Source organism: Scyliorhinus canicula, chromosome 16 (assembly GCF_902713615.1).
Source record: "Scyliorhinus canicula chromosome 16, sScyCan1.1, whole genome shotgun sequence".
Lineage (NCBI taxonomy): Eukaryota > Metazoa > Chordata > Chondrichthyes > Carcharhiniformes > Scyliorhinidae > Scyliorhinus > Scyliorhinus canicula.
In genome coordinates this window covers 101,546,562-101,569,961 of record NC_052161.1, presented here as the reverse complement: position 1 = coordinate 101,569,961, position 23,400 = coordinate 101,546,562, and the positions used below count along the sequence as shown (strand labels likewise).

Genomic DNA, 23,400 nt, shown 5'->3' with positions numbered 1-23,400 from the left:
TCTGAAGTGTTGAGAATAAAATCAGACTTTGTAAAATATTTGTGCTATCTAACTGACTACTGTACAGTTTTAATATTTCAATAATTAAAATCCTACTTCAGTTTATAACGCACCAACCAAGAATCTTGTAAAGGGTACATTTGATCTTTTCACGTGATGCATTATATTATACAATGCATCCATGATTATTATTTCGGGGGGGGAAAAGTTTGTGCTTTTCAAATCTTGTATTAATATGCATTTACTTTCTGAATGTGTTTTTAAACGGTGTGTGTATATATATATATGCATTGCTCCAATTATGATAAATTTACCAAACATCTTGTTTAAGGTTGGTGTCCGTCGTTCAGCACGCCTTAAGAATAGGGAGCTCTGTTCCGCAGCATCAAACACCCCCAAGCAGGATGCCAAGGATGACAGCTCAATGCAGAAAACAATTGCGGTAAGGAAAACGACAACAGTGTCCCACTTATCCATTCCTCTGGCATAAATGTATTTCCACAAACTAATTGCTTTGTTTTTGAAAATTATTATAACAACAGCAACTTTCATATCTGTGCAGTATCTTTAATGTAGTAAAGAGATCTCATGGCATATTTCAAGTGCGTTATTGGGAAAAATTTAGCATCAAACCTTTTTAAAGAGATATGAGAATATGCAGGCAAAATCTTGTCAGGGAGGTCTTTAAAGAGCACCTCAAGGCAGGGTTTTTAGAGAGGATATTTCAGTTTGGACGTATGCAGTTGAGGGACAGCAACCAATGATGGAGCAAAGGAAATCAAAAATGTGCAAGAAGACAAGTTGAAGGATTGCAGAGATCTCGTTGAGTGGTAGCACCTGAGGAGATTATAGAGATAGGGAGGGGAAAGGCAATTAAGGAATTTGAACACAAGGATCAAAGTTTTAAAATTGAGGCATTGCTTGACTGGGAGCCAGTGTAGGTCAACAAGTACAGGCATGATGGGTGGAAATACTTGGTGGTGGGGGTGGGGTGGGATTTTCCACAGGGGCTACCATTGGCCGGTGGCGGGATCTTCTGATACCACCACTGTCAACGGGATATACCATGCCAAACATCGGCAGGGCCAGAAGATTCCGCCAGCGAGAATGGCCAGAAAATTCCGACCTTGATGAGAGTCAGTATAGATGCAGTTCAGTTTTGGATGAGTTCCATTTTAGGCAGAGCTGACTAGGGGAGTATTGGGATAGTTGAATCAGGGGATTGCACAGGCATGGATGAGGGTTTTAGCAGGTAAGCGGAGATGGACGTTCTTCCAAAGGTGGTATGGGCAGTCTTGATGATGGAAAGGATGTAGGATTGTGGCCCAAGCTTAGGGTTGATTGGGACGGTGATGCTGCAAACACTCCAGCTCAGCCTTAGATAGTTGCCAGGGAGCAGGATAGAGTTGTTGACTAAGGAGCAGAGTTTTTGCTGCAGAACCCTATGAAGAACGACTTCAGCGACCTTGATAATTAATTGGATGAAATTTCAGTTCATGCATTACTGGATTTTGGACAAGCAGCATGAGGCAGAGCAAGAATCTAGTGAGGTGGAGCTCAGTGTCATGAACACCGATGTAGCAAATAATATTTCGCTTTTGGATAATGTCGCCAAGGGGCAGGGTATAAATGGGAGGGGGACAAGGATAAAACCTCAATGATCTGCAGCAGGAAGGGAAGCCACTGCAGAAGACTCGCTAGCTATGACTAGATGATCGCAGTGGAGGCAGGCAAAGGCAATCTCACACAATTGGACAACATAGAGGATGAGGGCTGTTTCAGTGCACAGGCAAGGGCAGAAATCTGATTGGCGGATCTTGGTGCCAACGAGCACTGTGACTGAAAATTGTTCTTGTTACTCCCTGTGTGTCACTGCCCTGAGTTGGGGGGCTTATCTTATGAAGAAAAGTTGGACCTATACCTATTGTAACTTAGAAGAATGATAGGCGATCTTATTCAATCATATAAGACCCTGAGGGGACTTGTTCAGGTTATACTGGGAGAACGTTACCACTTCTCTACCACGCTACCACGAATCTCGAACCAGGAGATGCAGTTTTAAAATAAGGGACGGGATTCTCCAATAAATGGGCTATGTTCCCACGCCGGCGTGAAAGGCGGTGCCAACTTCTCTGGCGTTAACAGTCCCTGATAATGGGGAATGCTCCCCTTCCTCGGGGGCTAGGTTGGCGCCGGAGTGCTCCCCGAAGCTCCAGTCGGCGTGGAATGGCCACACTACGGCTGGCATATTTCCGCGCATGCGCGGGGGTTCCCTTCACCACGCCGGCCCACGGGCAATATGGCGGAGCCCTACAGGGGCCCGGCGCAGAGCAAAATAGGCCCCCACGGAACCAGCCCGCCCGCCGATCGGTAGCCCCTTCCCCCCCGGGTTGGATCTTCTCCCCCCCCCCCCCCCCCCCCCCCCCAGGACGGCCCCCGCACACTCACCACCGGGTGATCCACATCGTCGGGACTCAGCCAATCTCGTCGGCCACTCAGCCCATCGGTGCCCGGAGAATTGCCGGGGGGGCCCGACGTCAACGGCCCCCCGACCGGCGCAGCGTGAATCCTGCGGGCGTCCAAGAACCGGCGCTGGAGAATGGGGAAGACGGCGACGGGTTTCCCCCTCCCCCCTCCGGGATTCTCTGACCCAGCGCGCGGCCGGAGACTCCCGGCCAAGAGGTCTATTGTTTAAGATGGAGATGAGGAGAAATGGATATTCTCTCGAAATGTCATGTCATCGGTACGTGGACGTCTCCACCCTAGAAAGTTGTGAAGGCTGGGTCATTGAATTTATTCAAGGCAGAGTTAGACAGATTTTTGATAGACAAGGGAATCAAAGGTTACTGGCGGGAGAAGAGCAGACAGGAGTTAAGACTGCTCTCTCAAGCAGCCATGATCTTATTGAATGATGGAGCAGGCTTAAAAGACTGAATTGGCTCCCCATTCTTCTAAGTCCCATGTTCTGATGCCCATTGAATCCCAGTGATCAGAATGAATTCTAAATGAATCTCGCTCCATTTGAGGTAGTATCCCAGTTATAACATTTTTGGGGGATTGGCAGGACATGGATTTGGGAGCTATCAACATGCTCAAGGATTTTGAGACTGGGTGGCAGTTTGCAAGGACTGGGTAGTTTTTCTAACGAAGGGTGATAATAGCAGATTCGCGATGGAGTACCTGAGGAGAGGAGACTGTTAACGTGGAGTCTGGGCAGGGATGAGAGTGGTCAGCGGCTTATTGGTATTAGGAATAAGGGAGCAGGAAGTGAGTATCCTGGACAAGGTGAGTCCAGAGAGTGCACAGGGAGAAATAGGAGAAAAACTAGAGAAAGATGTGGGGGTTCGGGTCGGTCAGACAGGAAAGTAAAGTTGAGACCACAACCAGATCAGCCATGATCTTATTAAAGGGTGGAGCAGACTCAAAGGGCTGACTAGCCTACCCCTGTTGCTAAGTCCTATGTTCCTATGCCCAGCGACAGCTAAAAGAATAACCTTGGTCTATTCACTTTTCCAATCATTCTACTGTAGGATTCCGTAATCTGCTCTTTCTGTCTTCACATTTAGATATGGTTATGCCAGATCTGTTACCCCTGCATACCATTGATGTGAAATAAAATTAGTCAATTTTAAATAGCTCAATATGTTAGATATATATTTGTGCCTGTGAGTCAGAAGATTGTGGGTTGATGTGTCACTCCAGGACTTGAGCTTAACTATTAAGGCTTACAATTTTATGGGTTATGGTGTTCGGGCCGGAAAGTGGAGCTGAGTCCACAAAAGATCAGCCATGATCTCTTTGAATGGCGGAGCAGGCTCGAGGGGCCAGATGGTCTACTACTGCTCGTAGTTTTTATGTTCTTATGTTCTTAATCCAGTACTGAGGGAATGCTGCACAGACAGAGGTACCATTGTTGGAATGTGACGTTGAACCAGGGCACTCAGTTGGCTTAAAAGATTCCACGGCACTATTACCGAGAAGTACAGGGGAGTTATCCGCAGTGTCCTGATCAATATTTATCGTTCCGTCAAAATCCGTCCCCCTCCCAGCCCCCCAAAAGCAAATTATCTGGTAATTGTCACATTGTTGCTGTACCAAATTGGCTGTTGGGCTTCCTATGTTACTACAGTGACTGCACTTCAAAAGAACTTCATTGGCTGATAATGCCTGGTGATCTTGAAAGGTGCTATGTAAATGCAAATCAGTCTACTTTATCCTTGTGACAATCTTAGTTGACATTTAGAAAATGTGTGTTACCTTTGGTTTGGGTTGAGGCGTAAGTTTTGTGAAAGAACCCAGGACTTTGATGACCAACTTTTATTTGTAATCTCTTAATGGATTTGCATGTTTAAACGTAGTGAAGTCTGTGTTACTGTATCTTGCTTCTTTATAAGCACAATTTGCTTCTAATAGAGATTGTGTCAAAAATTTAGGAAGGGAATATATCAACTGTGGTTTAGCGGCTGAATTTATTTTGTTCCTGCATTCTTCCCTTCTTGCCTGAAGGTGATGACTCATGCAGGGGAATGGTAAATAGGGAGGCTGGTTATGCAGGGGCGTGGCCCACAGGGAGGTCGGTTAGCTCAATTGATGCAAAGTGGAGTCAACAGAGTGGGTTTAATTCTTGCACGGCTGAGGTTATCCACGAAAGCCCCGCCTTATCAACCTTTGCGCTCGCCTGAGGTGTGGTGACAATTGGATTAAATCACCACCAGTCAGCTCTCTCTCAGAGGAGAGCAGCCTCTGGTCCTCTGGGACTATGCCGACTTTCATGACCCACAGGGCCGAGCACTTCACACAAAATTCTTCATATGTGACACTTAACAGAATATTTGCCCATGATAGGTGCATCTAATCCTAAATTCACAAATTACTCAGACTTTGAAATGGATTATATGCTGCCAACTGGTTAATACAAGAAGAATTGAAAGGCAACAAGTTTAAGTCAAAAAGTATAAGTGTTATTGATTTTGTTTGGACGTAAGTTTTATCCTTTTAATCTTCTCCAATTTGCTATGAATATGCATTCAGCGGTCTGTAATTGATTATAATCTCTACCTAGAAACCTTGGAAAAAAGTATTAGCAAAATTTATCTGCAAAAAGCTGACTGGGTGATGACTCATTGAAGGGAAACTGGGAATTGATTCAGGAATTGTTACTGCTGTTCACACTGCTGGACAAAACCTTGAAGGTGATCCCAATGAGCTGGTTGTCAGAGGTTTTTTTGATTTCCTCTAGAACTGATTAGCTTCAGGATTTATAATCAGAATTGTTTGGTATATTTACACTGAAAGTTCTGATATAAAGCCTTGGGCTACAGTGTTTTTTGGCATGTTTTCTGCATTCATCTCTTAAAAGTTGCTGACTCTTCGAGGTCACGGTTCCACAAGAAGTGGAAGCTCCTCTTCGCCACCCTTCACAAAAGTACCTGTGACCATTCTTCACCCATTAAGCTAAACAGGGAGTCTCAACAGCCTATTAAACTAAGGACACACTAGCATTAAACATTAGTCTACTTTTACCAGTCTTCCATTCACCATGCAGCACAGGTTAAGTTTAGGAGACAAGAATCTTGATTTTGTTTTCCATTCCTAGAACTCCCAAGGTCAAGTATAGCATCTTTGCGGGCGACACGGTGGTGCAGTGGTTAGCACTGGGACAACGGCGCTGAGGACCCAGGTTCGAATCCCGGCCCTGGATCACTGTCATTGTGGAGTTTGCAAATTCTCCCCGTGTCTGCGTGGGTTTCACCCCCACAACCCAAAGATGTGCTGGTTAGATGGATTGGTCACGCTAAATTGCCCCTTAATTGGGAAAAAAATAATTGGGTAATCTAAATTTATTCAAAAAATATATAGCATCTTCCGCAATCCCATGCGCTTTCACTTTACGTAGTAATCTGCTGTGTGAGACCTTGTCAAAAGCCTTGCTTTGAGATTAGTTAACTCTGCACACCACAATGATGGAGCCTTGGGCCATCCTGGTCTCGTACTTGGTTCTTTACTCCTGAATTGTCAATGGAGGTAAGATAAACTGTGTTTTAATTAATCTGCAGCACCAGGTGGGTGGTCTTAGCCAGACAAGCAGCAGGAAATTAATTTACGTGCTGGTAAACTGTCTGGATTTAGGTAGTTCAACTCCACCGACCGCTGAGTAAACCCGGGGTCCGTAAGTCTCAGCTAATGTCAACCTTTAACTCAACTCTCTGGACTGAAGTAAATGTGATATTTACCTCTTGAGGACAAAGTGTTCATTTACTCTACACAGGGCAAACCAAAACTGCTTTGTCCAGATTTCTTAATTTGGCCATCTCGAAACAGGGTAATGGTTTTCCAAGCATGATAGACACTCAACTGATCAAAAACTTAATTAACCTTCATAAGAGCAAGCTTCACCCTCTATAGCATTATCTCCACCATTCAATGAAGTTAATTGTTACATAATGTGCTCTTTTGTGTGACATGTTGAAGAAGATGAATTTTGACCTAGCTATATTTTACATAGACACATACATAAAAAGTAGAAGCGGGAGGGGGGAAGCGATTGGGCCCTTCGAGCCTGCTCTGCCATTCATTATGATCATGGCTGATCATCAAGGCCAATACCCTGATCCTATCTCCCCATCCCCTCCCATCCCCGATCCCTTTAGATCCAAAAGCTATATCTAAATCCTTCTTGAAATTAAATAACATTTTCGCCTCAACTTTTAGTGAGAGTGAATTCCACAGATTTACCACTCTCTGGGTGAAGAAGTTTCTCCTCACCTCAGTCTGAAAAGGTTTACCCCTTATCCTCAAAGTATGACCCCTAGTTCTGGACTCTCCCAACATCTGGAACATTCTTTCTGAATCTACCCTACCTAATCCTGTTAGAATTTTATAAGTTTCTATTAGATTCCCTCTCACTCTTCTAAACTCCAATGATTATAATAAGAAATGACTTAGTCTGTCCTCATATGACAATCTTGCCATCCCAGGGATCAGCCTGGTAAACTTTCCTGCACTCCCTCCATAGCAAGTACCTCGGATAAGGACACCAAAATTGCACACAGTACTCCAGGTGTGGTCTTACCAATACAATTACAGTAAAACATCTCTATTCCTATACTCCAATCCTCTTGCTATGAAAGCCAACATGCCATTTGCCTGCTGTACCTGCGCGCTTATTTTCCTTGAGGACACCAAGGTCTCACTGAGTATCCACCTCTCTCAATTTACTTCCCTACTATTAGACTCATCGATCTTTAATTCCCTGTTTTCTTTCTACCTCCCTTTTCTAACAGCAGGGTTGTATTAGCTAATCAGAATTAGTGTTTGTTGTGTGAGTGGAACTTTCAATCTAATGGATTCCATTTGCAGTGGGTTTTTTCCAACCTCCAGTTGTGATTGGTAACTGGCTGTAAAAGTAAACAATTACTGTCACTGTACCAACCAAATGCTATGCCATCAATCCAGTTGCATTGAAGTTGGATCTTGTTCATTTTTACCTTCTGAAGCGTATCGTGTGACCTTAAAAAGTACACCCAATGAGTTATTGTTATAAAATCCTGTAACCATTAGGTAAAAAGACATTAAATCCTCCTGCAGTTTAGAATTATTTCATGTTCACAAATGCCCTTCAGAAACTCAAATGTTGATTCTTTAAAATTTGAAGGTTTCTTCTGAGTCATCAGATCTCACAAGAATGTACCAGAGTGGGAATGCCAGAAACACTTGGAATCTACCTACGATTTAAAAGCTGACTATTGCAGTGGATAATGGAACAGATGTAGAATGAGGCTCTAAGAGTTACTTAAAAAATAAACCAATATGCCAGAACAAATCCCACTTTTTCCCCATATAAGATTACTGATGTGTTGGGTATGCTGGGTCTGCGAGGACTGCGTTTACCATGGCAGAGAGAGAGACAGGCTCCCAACACTGGTAGAAGTACAACTCTATTTTATTTAACTATGAGCTGTTAAACATACTTGCACTGTGGGTTGACTCTATGTTGAGTTGACTGGAGACCTGAGGCTAACCTGACCAGACTATCCTGCTACCACATGGTGGATGTTCGTATTGCTGCTCATGGGCTCTGGCTGTCTCAGAGGCTGCATCCCAAGAGAGCAGGAAAACTAGTGCCCCCTGGCTTTATAGTGGCCGTGTCCTGTCTGGTGATTGGCTGCTGTGTTCTGTGTGTTGATTGGTCATTCAGTGTGTCAGTCAGTGTCTGTCTATGCACCATCATATACTTGTGTGTATATTATAACATTACTGATTGAGATTTAGACGTTATAGAGAGAGATGGTATTGCACTTGGTGCACATTTTATAGTTATTTTGAAAAAGTGGAGTGCGCGAGTGGTGTAATTCTATGCCGCTACCAATTCTGCTCTCTGTGCAGACAGGCTACTTACCAAGTGTTGAAAGGAGAAATTTGAAGTGTGATTGAAACAGATTTTCTATAAAACCAGCAATTCATATTTTAGCCGTAAGAGTATCACATAACGTTGTTGCTTTTCCTGTGGTAATTATAGAACCACAATAGTGCAGAAGGAGGCCATTCGGCCCATCGAGTCTGCACTGACCCTCTGAAAGAAAACCACACCGAGGACCACATCCCTGCCTTATCCCCGTAACCCCCACCTAACCTTTGGCCACTAAGGGGCAATTCAGCTTGACCAATCCACCTAACCTGCACATTTTTGGACTGTGGGAGGAAACCCGAGCACCCGGAGGAAACCCACGCAGACGCTGGGAGAACATACAACCTCCACACAGCCACCCAAGGCCAGAATCGAATCCAGGTCCCTGGCGCTGTGAGGCAGCAGTGCCGCCCAATATTTTAGAGCATGGCAGATATGATTTTCATTCATTGTATTTATTTTCCTTTCCTCATTTGTGCCCTCTCTCATGCAATTGTTCCAAGAACTGCAGTGGACAATGTGATCCATTCCACCTTGCCTCTGAACCTTTGGTAAACATGCTTTGTATTGTACATTTAGCATGCTAGACTTTGTTCTCCAAACACAGTCCACATTGGGGCTAGTTTCCTAAAGTGAAATGCTATGTTGATATTCTACACTATACCCAAGATTTCATCGTGAGTAACCAGCAGATCTGTGATGGCATTGCTCACAGTAAGACAAAGATTTATAAGGACAGGGTTTTTACAATAAGCCTCAAGGAGCTAAAGTGCACCTGTCCCACCCTTTAAAGCCCGAGAGTTGAATTGTTGCAAAGAAGCTCTTCCTCAGTTCAATTATAAGCTAAAGGTTGATCTGCATATCAGCAGGTGCTAATAAATTCCTGACTCCTCCCCAAGCTCAGGAAAAACTGCAGCTCTCCTTAATACTTGCATTTCTAAAAATATTGTTTTGCGTCTGTAACAATGTGTGGCAAGAAAAAATATGTCTGCGAGTAGATCACGTACGGTATTGCTCAGGACCACAGCACAGTTGTAATGTTTAGCTACCTATAGAGCAGACTCGATGGGCCAAATGGCCTGAATCTGCCTCCAAATCTTATGAACTTATGATCTGTGCCTTTGGGATTTTGAAGACGGGCAAATTCAGTTAATTGTAGCTACTTACAAATCGCTGAGATCAATTGATGTATTGTACCCACTTGCAAATGTCAACCTTCAAGTTGTGACTAGTTTCTTTGTTTTTTTATATGTAATTGGCATGCACTGGACACAACTTTCTTCCCACGTGTAAAATGTTATTCCCTCATGGGCTAGGATATATGACAAATGTTTGATGACCATGTTTCATACCTTGTGCTCTGATTTACAAGCATATTTTGGAGTGTTTTGGTACATAATGCTTTGGAGCAGACAGGCTTACTTTTAACTCTGATTTTCATTTATTGACCTTTCTCCCATAAAACTGTAAATAGCAATAACAGTGGGTGACATGATCTATTTGCATATGCCCTTTCGACCTTGTAAGCCTGCCTTGTACGTGTAGAGTGTTTGAACTTTGCTCCCCAAACACACTGCATCTACCATCAACAGAGATGTTGCTTTCCAACACAGAGGTCTTTCAAATTTTCATGATGTGGAGATGCCGGCGTTGGACTGGGGTGAGCACAGTGAGAAGTCTTACAACACCAGGTTAAAGTCCAACAGGTTTGTTTCAAACACGAGCTTTCGGAGCACTGCTCCTTCCTCAGGTGAATGAGGAATTCACCTGAGGAAGGAGCAGTGCTCCGAAAGCAAGCGTTTGAAACAAACCTGTTGGACTTTAACCTGGTGTTGCAAGACTTCTTACTGTTTCAAATTTTCGTAAAGCGTAATAGTGAATGTGGATATTTTCCCCACTTTGTCCATTTGAATTGTGTAAATCACCCAGCAGTACAACAATAGATTTTGTCCTTTCCAACATGAGTTATACCTGAAAAGAGAATTTCTACCTTCTTCTCAGGCAGTGCCTCATGGCTGAGGGTAATTTGCCGCTCCATTTGGTGGGTTCTGATATGGTTGACAAGTCCAGTGCGCAATCTACAGACTGTGCCACATGCGAGGGTGTTTGGAGGATCGGGTAGACGGATTCTTTGGAGTTTTGTGCGCTTTCCCATGCTTCAAATAATTTGTATGGTACTGGAACAAGGTGGTTGGCCCTGCTGCCTCATAGCGCCAGGGAGCTGGGTGCAATTCTGGCCTTGGGTGACTGTCTGTGTGGACTTTGCACTTCCCTTGTCTGTGTGGGTTTGTGCTGGGTGCTCTGGTTTCCTCCCACAGTCCCAAGACATGCAAGTTATGTGGGGTTACAGGGCTAGGGCAGGGGAGTAGGCCTAGGTAGGGTGCTCTTTCAGGCGGTCTGTGCAGACTCAATGAGCCGAATGGCTTCCTTCTGCACTGTAGAAGTTCTACAATTCTATAATGGGCTGCTGGTTGCAAATTGTCTTTGCTTAATGTTGGACAATGTTTGGTGATGAATTAATAGTAACATAAAAAGTGCTACATTTCACAAGGTGGTAAGCACTGCTGCTTCACAGCACCAGGGACCTGGGTTCAATTCTGGCCTTGAGTGACTGTATGGAGTTTGCATGCTCTCCCCGTGTCTGCGTGGATTTCCACCGTGTGCTCTGGTTTCCTCCCATAGTCCAGAGATGTGCAGGATAGGTGGGTTGGCCATGCTAAATTGCCCCTCGGGGTCCAAAAGGTAAGGTGAGGTTGCAGGGATAGGTTGGGGAGTGGGCTTAGGTAGGGTACTCTTTCAGAGGGTCAATGCAGAAGTGATGGGCCAAATGGCCTCCTTCTGCATTGCAGTGATTCCGTGAGGTCTTGAGTATGTTCCTCCACCACCCCTCCACCTCCCATAGCATACCAAAATCTTAAATATGTCTCATGACCCTGCAGAATAGTATCTTGTAGCTAATCAAGATCCTTTATTTACATTGTATTCCTTTTTTAATTTAGAGTACCCAATTATTTATTTGTCTTTTTTCCAATTAAGGGGCAATTTAGCATGGCCAATCCACCTAAGTTGCACATCTTTGGGTTGTGCGGGTGAAACCCACGCAGCCATGGGGAGAATGTGCAAACTCCACACGGACAGTGACCCACGGCCGGGATTCGAATCCGGGTCCTCAGTGCCGCAGTCCCAGTGCTAACCACTGCGCCACATACCGCCCCCATTTACATTGTATTCCTAATTGGAATTGATATTTGAAGTGATACGATGTAATGACTTCTGTGTGTATTTCTGTTGCAGCCTTCACATGAAGCAATGCCTGCACTGGATAAAATAGTTCCCAGTCCAAGTAACCATCCCTCAAAAAAACAGAAATGTGAAAGAGTAGAGACAGAGGAGGAAGCTGGCACCGCTGAACAGGTTCTGGAAGATTCTGGAGTCATCCTTCCTCACAAACCACCTCACAAATCGACAGAACAAAATGAGAAGCCGATTATTAATGAGGACTGTGCAGAAGTGACCCCGGCACCTCTAGAAAATGAAGCACCCTCCACAACCATCGTGGAGCGGAGATACACCGAAATACAAGTGGAGCATGTAGCCGAAACTGAAGAACTAATCAGTAAGAATGGCCCTTCAACAGAGATGCCCATTAAGAAAGTGTTGGAAGTTATCGATGAGGGCATGGTGGAAAACAAGGAAGATATTGAGAAAACAGCAAGAAGTGTGGAAAACGATACAGAAGGGAGTAATAACATGGAGATCGATCAGCCACCAGCAGGCACCTCATTCAAAGTGGATAACAGCATTTTTCTGGACGAGGACAGCAATCAGCCAATGCCTGTCGGCAAGTTCTTCGGAAATGTAGAGATAATGCAAGTAGGTATCATTAATAATTGTTATTCCTTATTCATTCAGTTTCCACATGCAAGGAGGAGGATATCATTCTGTGAAGTAAAAAACATATCGGGAATTTTTCCTTTCAAGAAATAAAAAAATTGGTCAAATGGTCTTCCTCCATGAGACATAGGAGGAGATATAGGCCATTTGGCCCATCGCGTCTGGTCAATCATGGTTGATGTGTTTCTCATCCCCCATCCTCCTGCCTTCTCCCAATGACCCCTGATCCCCTTATGGACCAAGAACCTATCTATCTTTGTCTTAAAGACACTCAGTGACTTGGCCTCCACAGCCTTCTGCAGCAAAGAATTCCACAGATTCACCACCCTCTGGCTGAAGAAATTCCTCCTCATCTCTCTTTTAAAGGCCTTGGATTCTAGGTTCTCCTTCTTGTGGAAACATCCTCTCCACGTTCACTCTAATTAGACCTCTCAGTATTCTGTAAATTTTAATGAGATACCCCCACATCCTTCTGAACTCCATCGAGTACAGACCCAGAGTCCTCAACCACTCCTCATATGACAAGTCCTTTTTTTCTCAGGATTATTCTTATGAACCTCCTCTGGACCCTCTCCAAGGCCAGCACATCCTTCCTTAGCAACGGGCCCCAAAACTGCTCACAATAATCCAAATGGTACCTGACCAGAGCCTTACACAGCCTCAACAGCGCATGCCTGCTCTTGTATTCTAGCCCTTTCTAAGTGAATGCTAACATTGAATTTGCCAACTGAACCTGCTTGTTAACCTTAAGAGAATCCTCAACAAGACTCCTAATTCCCTTTGTGCTTCTGATTTCTGAAGCCTTTTCCCATTTAGAAAATAGTCTATGCCTCTATTCATCCTATCAAAGTGCACAAACTCACAATTTTCTACATTGTATTCCATCTGCCACTTCTTTGCCCACACTCCTCGCCTGTCCAGGTCATTCTGCAGCCTATCTGCTTCCTCAATACAACCTATTCCTCTACATATCTTTGTATCATCTGCAAACCTAGCAACAATGCCCTCAATTCCTTCTTCCAGATCATTAACGTATATCGTGAATAGTTGTGGTCACAACACTGACCCCTGCAGAACACCACTAGTCACCGGCTGCCATCATGAAAAGGACCCCTTCATCCCCAGGCTCTGCCTTCTGCCAATCAGCCAATCCTCTATCAATGGCAATGTGGCTTTAACAACGTGGGCTTTTAACTTATTTAGCAGCCTCCTGTACGGCACCTTGTCAAAGGCCTTCTAGAAATCCAATAGATCACATCCACAGGTTCTCCTTTGTCTAACTTCCTCATTACTTCCTGAAAGACTTCTAACAGATTTGCCAAGCTTGACCTCCGCTTGTTGAATTCGTGCTGACTCAGTCCTATTTTATCATGCACTTCCAAGTACTCCGCAATCTCATCCTTAATAACAGACTCTAAATTCTTACCAACGACCAAAGTCAGGCTAATCAGCCTATAATTTCCTGCCTTCTCCTGTCTTAAACAGGGATGTTAGTTTAGCCATTTTCAAATCAACTGGGACCCTCCCTGCCTCCAGTGATTCCTGAAAGATCACCACCAATGCCTCCACAATCTCCTCAGCTATCTCCTTCAGGACCCTGGGGGGTTCTTGTCGTTCTGGTTTGCCATTGCTGTCTTTCACCATGAAGACTGATGCAACGTACCTATTCATTCCTTTGCCATTTCTTTGTTCCCTATTACTACTTCTCCAGCCTCTTGCCTCTCTCTTAGCTTTTATGTATCGAAAAAAGCTCTTGCAATCTTCTTTTATTTTATTATTTTTTTTTTAATTTAAGTACCCAATTAGTTTTTTCTCCAATTAAGGGGCAATTTACCGCAGCCAATTCACCTAGCCTGCACACCTTTTGGGGCAATATTCTTTTATATTACTAGCTGGCTTGCACTCATATTTCATCATCTCTCCCCTTATTGTTTTTTTATTTGTCCTCTACTCGCTTTTAAAGACTTTCCAACCCTCTGGCTTCCCACTAACCCTTGCCACATTGTATGCTTTTTCCTTTGCTTTAATGCTGTCCCTGACTTCCCTTGTCAGCCATGGTTGCCTCATCCTCCCCTTAGCATGTTTCCTCCTCCTTGGGATTAATTTCTGTTGTGCCTCCCGAATAATCGCCAAAAAACCTCTGCCATTGCTGTTCAACTGTCTTCCCTGCTAGCTCCCCTTCCAGCTCCTTATATTGTGGTCATTGCCCCCCTAAGAGTTCCCTAATCAAGTCTGCCTCATTACACATCACCAAATCCAGAATTGTTTGTTCCATAGTGGGCTTTATTTACCACAAGCTGCTCCAAAAGAACCATCTCGTCGGCATTCCACAAATTCCTTTTCTTGGGATCCGCCACCAACCTGATTTTTCCCTGACCACCTGCATATTTAAGTCCCTGATGATTATTGTAATATTGCCTTTCTTATATTCCTTTTCTATCTCCTGGCTACTGTTGTCCATAACTCCCATCAGGGTCTTTTTGTCCTTTGTGATTCCTCAATTCTACCAACTCTGTCTGTAAATGGGACTTTTGCTCTTGAGTGTATACTCCTATTTCTATTTATCTCCTGTTATTGGCAGACATTTGTTCTATCAGAGTAGGAGAAGAAGCTTGTTTTTATATTATTTTGTTACCTACTGGACAGACAGCAGAGTGTAAAGATCAAGTATAACTAAGGGGTGGGAAATGAGACCCCATGAGGATTTGGGTAACGTTGTCCCTAATTTATATTAATGATTTGGCCTTTTGAATGAAAAACCCGGTTGGGGCTTGGCGGATTTTCTGCCCACGTTTTAGGCGGGTGGAAAAGTCGGAGGGGGCGGAGAATCCAACGGGAGTCCAAAAACGGTGGATTTCTCGTTGAGAAAGCCCCGACCCCGCCAATAACATAGTGGGGTTTATGCCATGAAAGATCAGGAACTCCAGTACCATACCTTTTCAATGTCAATAGCGGGCCTCCCTACCGTATCATTCGCACCCTCCCTTCCCCACACGTAAGGAATTCCCCTCCCTAGTGGGATTTACAACAGGTCTAGACAACGAGAACACGCCGGGAACACAGAGCTAAGTGCAGGCACTGTCAGTGAGCACTATGGGGATAGGGGCCTCTGGTGGGAGGAGGGGTTCCCTGGGGGTCTCGTGTCCGGGGGGCAGGGAGGAATTCCTTTTTAATTTTTTTTCAGATCGGGGTACCCTTTGGCGGGCTTAATCCGATTCCGCCCATCAGCGTGACATCATGGGACCCACTCCAATATTTGTTTTGACTAACTCAAAAAAAAACACTGCAGGAGCAGTCTGAATGCTACACACTGCTTTCCTCGCCTGAGTTGGCTCATAATCAAAAAAGATAAAATTCTTCCCTGACTCTTTAAATTTGCAGGTAATATCAAATTGGAGAGGATAGTTCACACTGAGGAGGACGAAGGAGACGTTAACAAATTTGCAAAATGGACTTGTTAATTAGAAAATTAATTTCAACATGTGAGCAGCATGGTGGATGCTGGCACAACAGCTAGCACTGCTGCCTCACAGTGGATTGACGATGCTAAATTGCCCCATAGTGTCCAAAGATTAGGTGGAATTACAGGGATAGGACGGGAGAGTAGGTTAGGGTACTCTTTCGGAGGGTCAGTGCGGACTTGATGGGCCGAATGGCATCCTTCTGCACTATAGGGATTCTACATGTGTGAGGCATGATATTTTGAAAGAAAAATGAGGACACATCTGATGTGGCAGGTAATCTAAATGGAGTAGAGAAGTAAAAGGATCTAGGATTACACAATTGCTGAGATCATTGAATGTTGCATCGCAGGTAAATGAGTTCACAACAAAGCAAGCCAAGCACAACAGCTTATTTCTAGGATTTGTAAAGTAGACCAGTCATGTTAAACATCTTATCGAACCTTGGCGTTGTGTATATAGTTCTGGTTGTCATGTTATAAAAAGGGTATACAGGCATTAGAGTGTGTGCAAAAGGGATTTATAAGGATGATCCCAGAAGTGTGAGCTTTTACTTGTCAGGAAAGGCTGAACAAGCTGGGTCACTTTTCCCTTATAAAGAGTCCGACCTTGAGTGACTGTGTGGAATTTGCACGCTCTCCCTGTGTCTCCGTGTCCCGGGAGCTCTGGTTTCCTCCCACAACCCAAAGATGTGCAGGTTAGGTGGGCTTAACGGGGATAGAGCGGGGAAGAAGGGCTATGCAGGCTGCTCCTTTGGAGGGTGGATGCAGACTCGCTGGGCCGAATGGCCTCCTTCTGCATTAGGGATTCTATGGATTCTAAGGTCTTTACTATGATAAACATTAGTTTGTCATCGCTCAAAAAAAACAAATTCCATTTCAACCCAAGACAGAGGACGGGATTCTTTGGCCGCATTCACCCGGCGATGGATTTTTCCATTTTTGGCGTCTCGCCCGTGGTGTTGTTGCGGTGGCAGGGCGGGAGAATCCAGCCCAGAATCTAATACCTGGCAATAAGTTGAGACCAATCAGGTCAGGTTGTTATTCTCCATGGTCCATGAAGCAGTTTTAAAGTTTAAACAAATGCATTTATTTTTGAAGCATATTCTTCAGGAATATCTGTCAGTTTCTTGTTTCAGATCTTGTAAAAGTACATTGGAGAAACTCTCTTTAAAATTACACCATTGTCATTGTCCCCAGTTCATCGTTCAATTATGAGCATTCAATTTTCCATGGCCAAATTTGGGTACTTGTGAAACACAAATCAATATAATATATAGATGTTAGAATTCTGAATCATTCCAGTACTGTGGTAGGTAATCCCTATGCTCGTCGAGATTTGTATTCCTCTACATTATTTAAAAAAAAATAGATTTAGAGTACCCAATTTTTTTTTTCCAATTTAAGGGGCAATTTAGTGTGGCCAATCCACCTAACCTGCACATCTTTGGGTTGTGGGGGTGAAACCCACGCAGATACGGGAAGAATGTGCATTCCTCTACATTAATGACAAAGACGAGCATTGCTGCTATTTGTCTGCTCCTGATTGAGTCAGTGCTCCACCCTTCATGTTAATGTTGGAACCCTGTCACCATGAAATGCATGTTCTAGTTGTAAGTGAGAGCAGTTCCCACTAAATGGGGAAATGTCAGGGCAGTATTCTTAATTATACAAGAACCTACTGGGGTAGCAGAAAGGGAAGATGGGCTTGTGTTCTTTGCATTTTGTAAATAAACAAACCTATGTTGAGGAAAGTGATTGAGCAGAAGTTCCGTAGAAGTTTCCATAGAATCCCTACAGTGCAGAAGGAAGCCATTCAGCCCATCGAGTCTGCACCGACCCTCTGAAAGAGCACCCAATGTTAGGCCCACTTTCCTGCCTTCTCTCTGTAACCCCATAACCGCCGCATCGTTGGACACTAAGGGGAAATTTTTAGCATGGCCAATCCGGCTAACCTGCACATCTTTGGACTGTGGGAGGAAACCAGAGCACCCGTAGGAAACCCAAGCAGACCGGGGGAGAATGTGCAAACTCCACACAGTCACTCCAGGCTAGAATTGAACCCGGATACCTGACGCTGTGTGGCAGCAGTGCTAACCACTGTGCCACCGTGCTGCTCCTATAACACTTAATTATAACACTTAATTATAATTTGGGCAGCACGGTAGCATAGTGGCTAACACAATTGCTTCACAGCTCCAGGGTCCCAGGTTCGATTCCCGGCTTGGGTCACTGTCTTTGCGGAGTCTGCACATTCTCCCCGTGTATGCGTGGGTTTCCTCCGGGTGCTCCGGTTTCCTCCCACATTACAAAGATGTGCAGGTTAGGTGAATTGGCCATGATAAATTGCCCTTAGTGTCCAAAATTCTCCTTAGTGTTGGGTGGGGTTACTGGGTTATGGGGATAGGGTGGAAGTGTGGACTTGGGACTTTCCAAGAGCCGGTGCAGACTCGATGGGCTGAATGGCCTCCTTCTGCACTGTAAATTCTATGAACTTAATTCCCTTTCCCCTTCTCTGTCCTCTGAAATCGGCCTCCACTAGCAGGAATATCACGCAGCCCTCACCGGAATGTTCTGATACAATGCACATTAGTGCCTGATGCCCAATATGGGGAAAGGTGAATTCATTTTAACAATTTTTTAAAGACATAGCATAATGCAGCATAATGAATGTTTCAGGATCTTCCGCAGTCGGTACCACTTCTGGATTCTGTCACTAGGCGAGAGTACAGGAGGCGGCATTTCATTGCCAAAGACGAAGAGGATGAAGAACTGGAGGACAGGGCAGTGGATGAGAGAGAAGGAGAGCCAAGGGATCTGTCTTCTTCAGAAAATGAGGTATAACACTACTGCCTTGTATTTATGTTCCTTTGGAGATGTCTTTATCATTGAGTTCTTTCAGCAGCATACAGGAACCGGAATAGTGATGCTGAATCAATGGGAGTACTGCATGATTCAACATCTACTTACAGCTAGGCATACAAAAGCCAAATAGCAGATGCTGGGAACCTAAAAGAAAACAGAAAATGCTGAAAATACTCAGCAGGTCAGGCAGCATCTATGGAGAGGGGAACAGAAAAGCTGAGCTAAATAAAACAACAGAAATGGGGTGGCACAGTGGTTAGCAATGCTGCCTCTCAGCTCTAAGGACCCGGGTTCAATTCCGACCTCGGGTGACTTTCTGTGTGGAGTTTGCACTTTCTCCCCGTGTCTGCGTGGGTTTCCTCCGGGTGCTCCAGTTTCCTCTCTCAGTCCAAAGATGTGCAGGTTAGGTAGATTGGCCATGATAAATTGCCCCTCCAATGTCCAAAAAGGGTAGGTGGGGTTACTGGGTTACGAAGGTAGGGTGGAGGTGTGGGCTTAAGTAGGGTGCTCTTTCCAAGAGCCGGTGCAGACTCGATGGGCCAAATGGCCTCCTTCTGCACTGTAAATTCTATAATTTGACAGCACTTGTGTGCTGAAGTTAAACCCGCCCTCTTCACAGATTTCCTTTTCCATTAGAATTTGTTTAGGAATAGAATCAATATGAAGCAATTGAAACAATACGAAGTCTCTGATGGCCTCACTTCTAGATTTTCTAATCTAAAGAATTCCAGTAACCTTACTACACAATTAATTCCCTGCTGCTCTTAGAATGTTCTCTGAAGGTGACAGCAAACTGGTTCTCACAGGTCTGGCTTTGTCCACACCACTATCTTTGTGCGATCTCACCAGTTACTTAACGTCTTCTTTGAGATCTCAGCAGCTACCGCCCACGAGGTCTCCAATGTAAAGTTTTATTCAACTCTGTTCATCGCCATATCAAGCCAACTGCCTCACACCTTATCAATATTTGACCTTTGCAGTCTTTATATCTCTAGTCCAATTAAGCCAGTCATGGCCCCACAAGCTTGTTTTTCAGTAAATGAGAATATGACAGTGATTTTACAAAAGAAAAATATTAAAACTCTAATTTTCCTGACACTTGTACATGGTAGTCAGGCTTTGGGGAGCCAGGAGGTGAGCTATTTGTTGCAGGGTCTCAGCCTCTGACCTGCTCTTGTCGTCACAGTATTTATATGGCTAGTCTAGTTAGGTTTCTGGTCAGTGGAACCGCGAGCATGTTGATAGTGGGGAATTAAGTTAAGGTAATTATATTGAGTGTCATGGAGAATGGTTAAGTTTTCTGTTGTTGGAGATGGTCTTTGTCTGACATGGTTGTTATTTACCACTTACCAGCTCAAGCTTGAATGGCCAAGTCTTTCTGCAGATGGACAGAAGCATGAGGAGGCGAGATTCTCCGGCCGCACTCGCCCGGCGACCGGAGAATCCCCCCTGAGGTCAATGGACTTCTCCATTGTCCGTATCCCGCCCATGGGGTTCTTGTGGCGGGCGGGGCAGAAGAATCCAGCCCAGAATGTTTCAGTTTCTGAGAAGTGTTAAATGGTGCTGAACATCCCACCATCTTGGCTAGAGGAAGACTTGTTGAAACATGGCCTTCAAAAGAAAAACTTGTTCCTTTATGGCTGATCCATAGAATAGCAAACATATGTGAGGCTTTGACGGAATACAAGAACTAGGAGCAGGAGTAGACCATATGGATTCAAGCCTGCTCTAATATCCAATACGATCGTAGCTGGAGCTTCAAATCCATTTTCCCGTCCATTCTCCATATCCCCGAGAGAACAAAAATCTGTCTGTCCCAGTCTCCCAAGCCCATACTGCTACATGGTTAATGGATTTTCCTTCGCTTTTCATCTCACAAACCCTACAGTTCAGAAGGAGGCCATTCAACCCATGGAGTCCGCACCCACCCTTCGAAAGGCCGCTCCCCCTGCCCTATTGCCATAACTCCGCAACATAACCTGTATATCCCTGGACACTAAGGGGCAATTTAGCATGGCCAATCCACCTAACTTGCACATCTTTGGACTGTGGGAAGAAACCGGAGCACCCGGAGGAAACCCACGCAGGCACAGGGAGAACATGCAAACTCCATACAGACAGTCACCTAAGGTCGGAATTGAACCACGGTCCATGGCAGCAGTGCTAACCACTGTGCCACCCTATATTAAGGAAGTAAAGGAAGATGAAAGATACAAATCTGGCAACTAATAATAATAATGTTTTGTCTTCAAAAGGTGCCTGTGGGAACCGAGATGAAGGTAAATTCTTTGCAGCAAAATACACCGGACATTGTGGAGAAGTGTTTGTGATGCTCTGTCAAAGTGCAGATGGGAACTGTTAACCAGTCAAGTCAAACCAAAGACGTCTGATTTCATGCCTAATAATAGCGAAGCCTTATTTGTGTCGCCTGGCTTGTTTTGGAAGCCAATTTTAGCAGTTGCTCAAGCTAATTCATTTTCTATGATTGCACAACATAAATCTGTGGTATTTAGTAATCAGAATTTTGGCTCTGTTATTTCAGCTTTTGTTCTGTGATTATTATGCTATATCTTGCCTTTTATAGTAGTCTTTTAATTAAGTTTGCACTTAAAATAATCCAGGCATTTACATCTATGGCTTTTAATAAAGCAATAAATCAGAAGCAGGTGGGTTGTGTCGTGCCAACTGTTTAAAGTTAGAAATGGAAGTAAATGTCGGAATAGGTTTGGCATTTATGCAGTGCCTACGTCATTGTGAGTATGGGACTGTTCTACCGCTTGATAACATAATTGCAATCTAAAACTGGTGTTCTGGCTTTTGTATATATTAATTTTCTGGATTATTCATTGATAATCATTGATTTAAGTTGAGAGTGTTTAGCTAAACATCACATTTTCAATTGTAGTGCGGTTTAGGAAATCGTCTTTTACACAGATTCCTTCGGTTCTCCTGAAATGACTTATACTTCTGTATACTCAAGATAATATATTCATGGAAATTCAGTCAATGGTTAGCAATTCTTGTAAATGGTTCATTTTCTTCAGGTCACTAACCAAGAGTAATTATATCTTTTGTAAATTGTTATGAATGGTGAATGAAGTGACACGGCAGGTTTTTTTTCAGTATCCAACAATTATTGCATCGTATTGGGACAATAAACCACAGCAAATATAAACACAGGAATCTGTGAGCGCAGGCCTCGCTGTGTGGCCGTGTTCAAATCCTAACGACCAGAATAAATTGAACATCTCACTTTTTTTTGATTGAGCCGTTTTTCTTGATTGGTGCTGTAGGTATTTGTTCACAAATAACAGGGATGATTGATGACAATTTTCCAGAATGCTCCCGATTCTGGAAGCAAAGGCAATAACACATTTTCAGTAGGGTTTTCTTCCTTTCAATTCAGTCTTTCAGTTATCCTCTGCTGTTTGTTTAATCGGTTATGGAGATATTCATGTAAGTTTTATTTTTAGTAAATTGAGACGATTTACTGTGCAGCAGACGGAAAAAATTATTCGACCCATTAACTCTGAGTTTAATACAGAGCACGCAAGACCCTTTTCAGGTCATTTTAATTTGGTTGCTCTGTCGACCACCAGTCTCCTGCGAATGCCACTTGAAACTGTTCAGCAGGAAGTATGCGGTAAACTTTGAATCTTCCTATCTCTGTGGTATTATGCCCGGCCTTCGCCCAGCCTCCTATACCCATGCGGAATAAGTAATGTTGGCAATACCCTTTCGGAGAATTTCTACCTCCCCTTCCCTCCCTGCGCCAGGATTTATGAATCAGTTGTGAGCTTCCTGCTGCAGCTAAATTGTGGAGCTTGGTGTTGAATACTTCGCTTCAGTCATACGTTCAAGCCTGCTGTCTAACCTTCAAAAATGCCTAACCGAAAATTCAACACAGTTTTTAAGTGTGCAGTTAGCAGGAGGTGAAGAGTATTTTCTTCTGGCAGAAATACAGAACTGAACATGCAGCAGATTTTTTTACTGTTCATAAGATAAAGGAAGAAAGGCGGTTGCTGTTGGAAAGTGAACTATCAAGTGATGTGATTACGAGGTTCAATTCAGAAATAATAGCCAGCAAACCATCAAAATCAGTTATTTTTATAATGCATGGATTAAACCAAATAAACTTTTTCATGGTAGCTCCTTTTGAAAAATATATATTTTTTCTATTTGAACTAATTAAAGAGTGGGTTTGGACATTTGCATTCTGAGAGCATTGTGGATTGTGATGTTGCTTCTGGCTCCTATTAAACACGGACTGGGTTTGCTATACCCTTCACGTTGGACAGGAACTCTGGTCATCATGTTGGACATGGGCCCGTATGCCGGGTGATAGAGGAAGAAGTATTTGAAATATGTTGGGGACATAAATGTGTTAAATGGTGTGCCTAGGTAGAGCAGTCAGAGGAAGATCATTAAGTTTGGTTAGGAGAGGAACAGAACCAGCAAACAAGGAATTACTGTTGCAAGGAAATGGACTCTGTGAGGGAAGAGGCACACATATCAAGCAATGGTTTTTCCTCCATTCTGAATGTTTGCTGTGTGGCTCCATGTGGTTCATGTTAGTGATCAGAGTGATAAGTTAACGTGTTTAAGATTATTTGGAACTCTTGTTCTTGAAATTGGATCTAATTTTGTTAATCCTGGAGAAGATTGAGCTCCATCACCAGAATGTATTATTTTCCTTTTTGTTGTTGGGTTTAAGTCTTCAACAAGCAGGTGTAAAATGCCCGTTTTTAAATATGACAAATAAATAGTATGAGTA

The 23,400-nt window shown here is 43.8% G+C and overlaps 2 protein-coding genes across 3 annotated transcripts in view; one reads left to right on the top strand and one right to left on the bottom strand.

The window, feature by feature from the left end:
• The window catches only part of c16h1orf174 (chromosome 16 C1orf174 homolog), a 29,747-nt gene extending 7,863 nt beyond the window's left edge, over positions 1–21,884 (top strand). For both annotated transcript variants that reach the window (XM_038821779.1, XM_038821778.1), the window contains 4 exons: positions 332–442; positions 11,702–12,280; positions 18,441–18,599; positions 20,882–21,884. In XM_038821779.1, the coding sequence (XP_038677707.1) occupies positions 425–442; positions 11,702–12,280; positions 18,441–18,599; positions 20,882–20,956 (831 nt within the window). In that variant the 5' untranslated portion in view covers positions 332–424 and the 3' untranslated portion in view covers positions 20,957–21,884. The remainder of the gene's footprint in view (positions 1–331; positions 443–11,701; positions 12,281–18,440; positions 18,600–20,881) is intronic.
• The window catches only part of dffb (DNA fragmentation factor, beta polypeptide (caspase-activated DNase)), a 91,024-nt gene that overhangs the window by 1,020 nt on the left and 66,604 nt on the right, over positions 1–23,400 (bottom strand). The window lies entirely within an intron of this gene.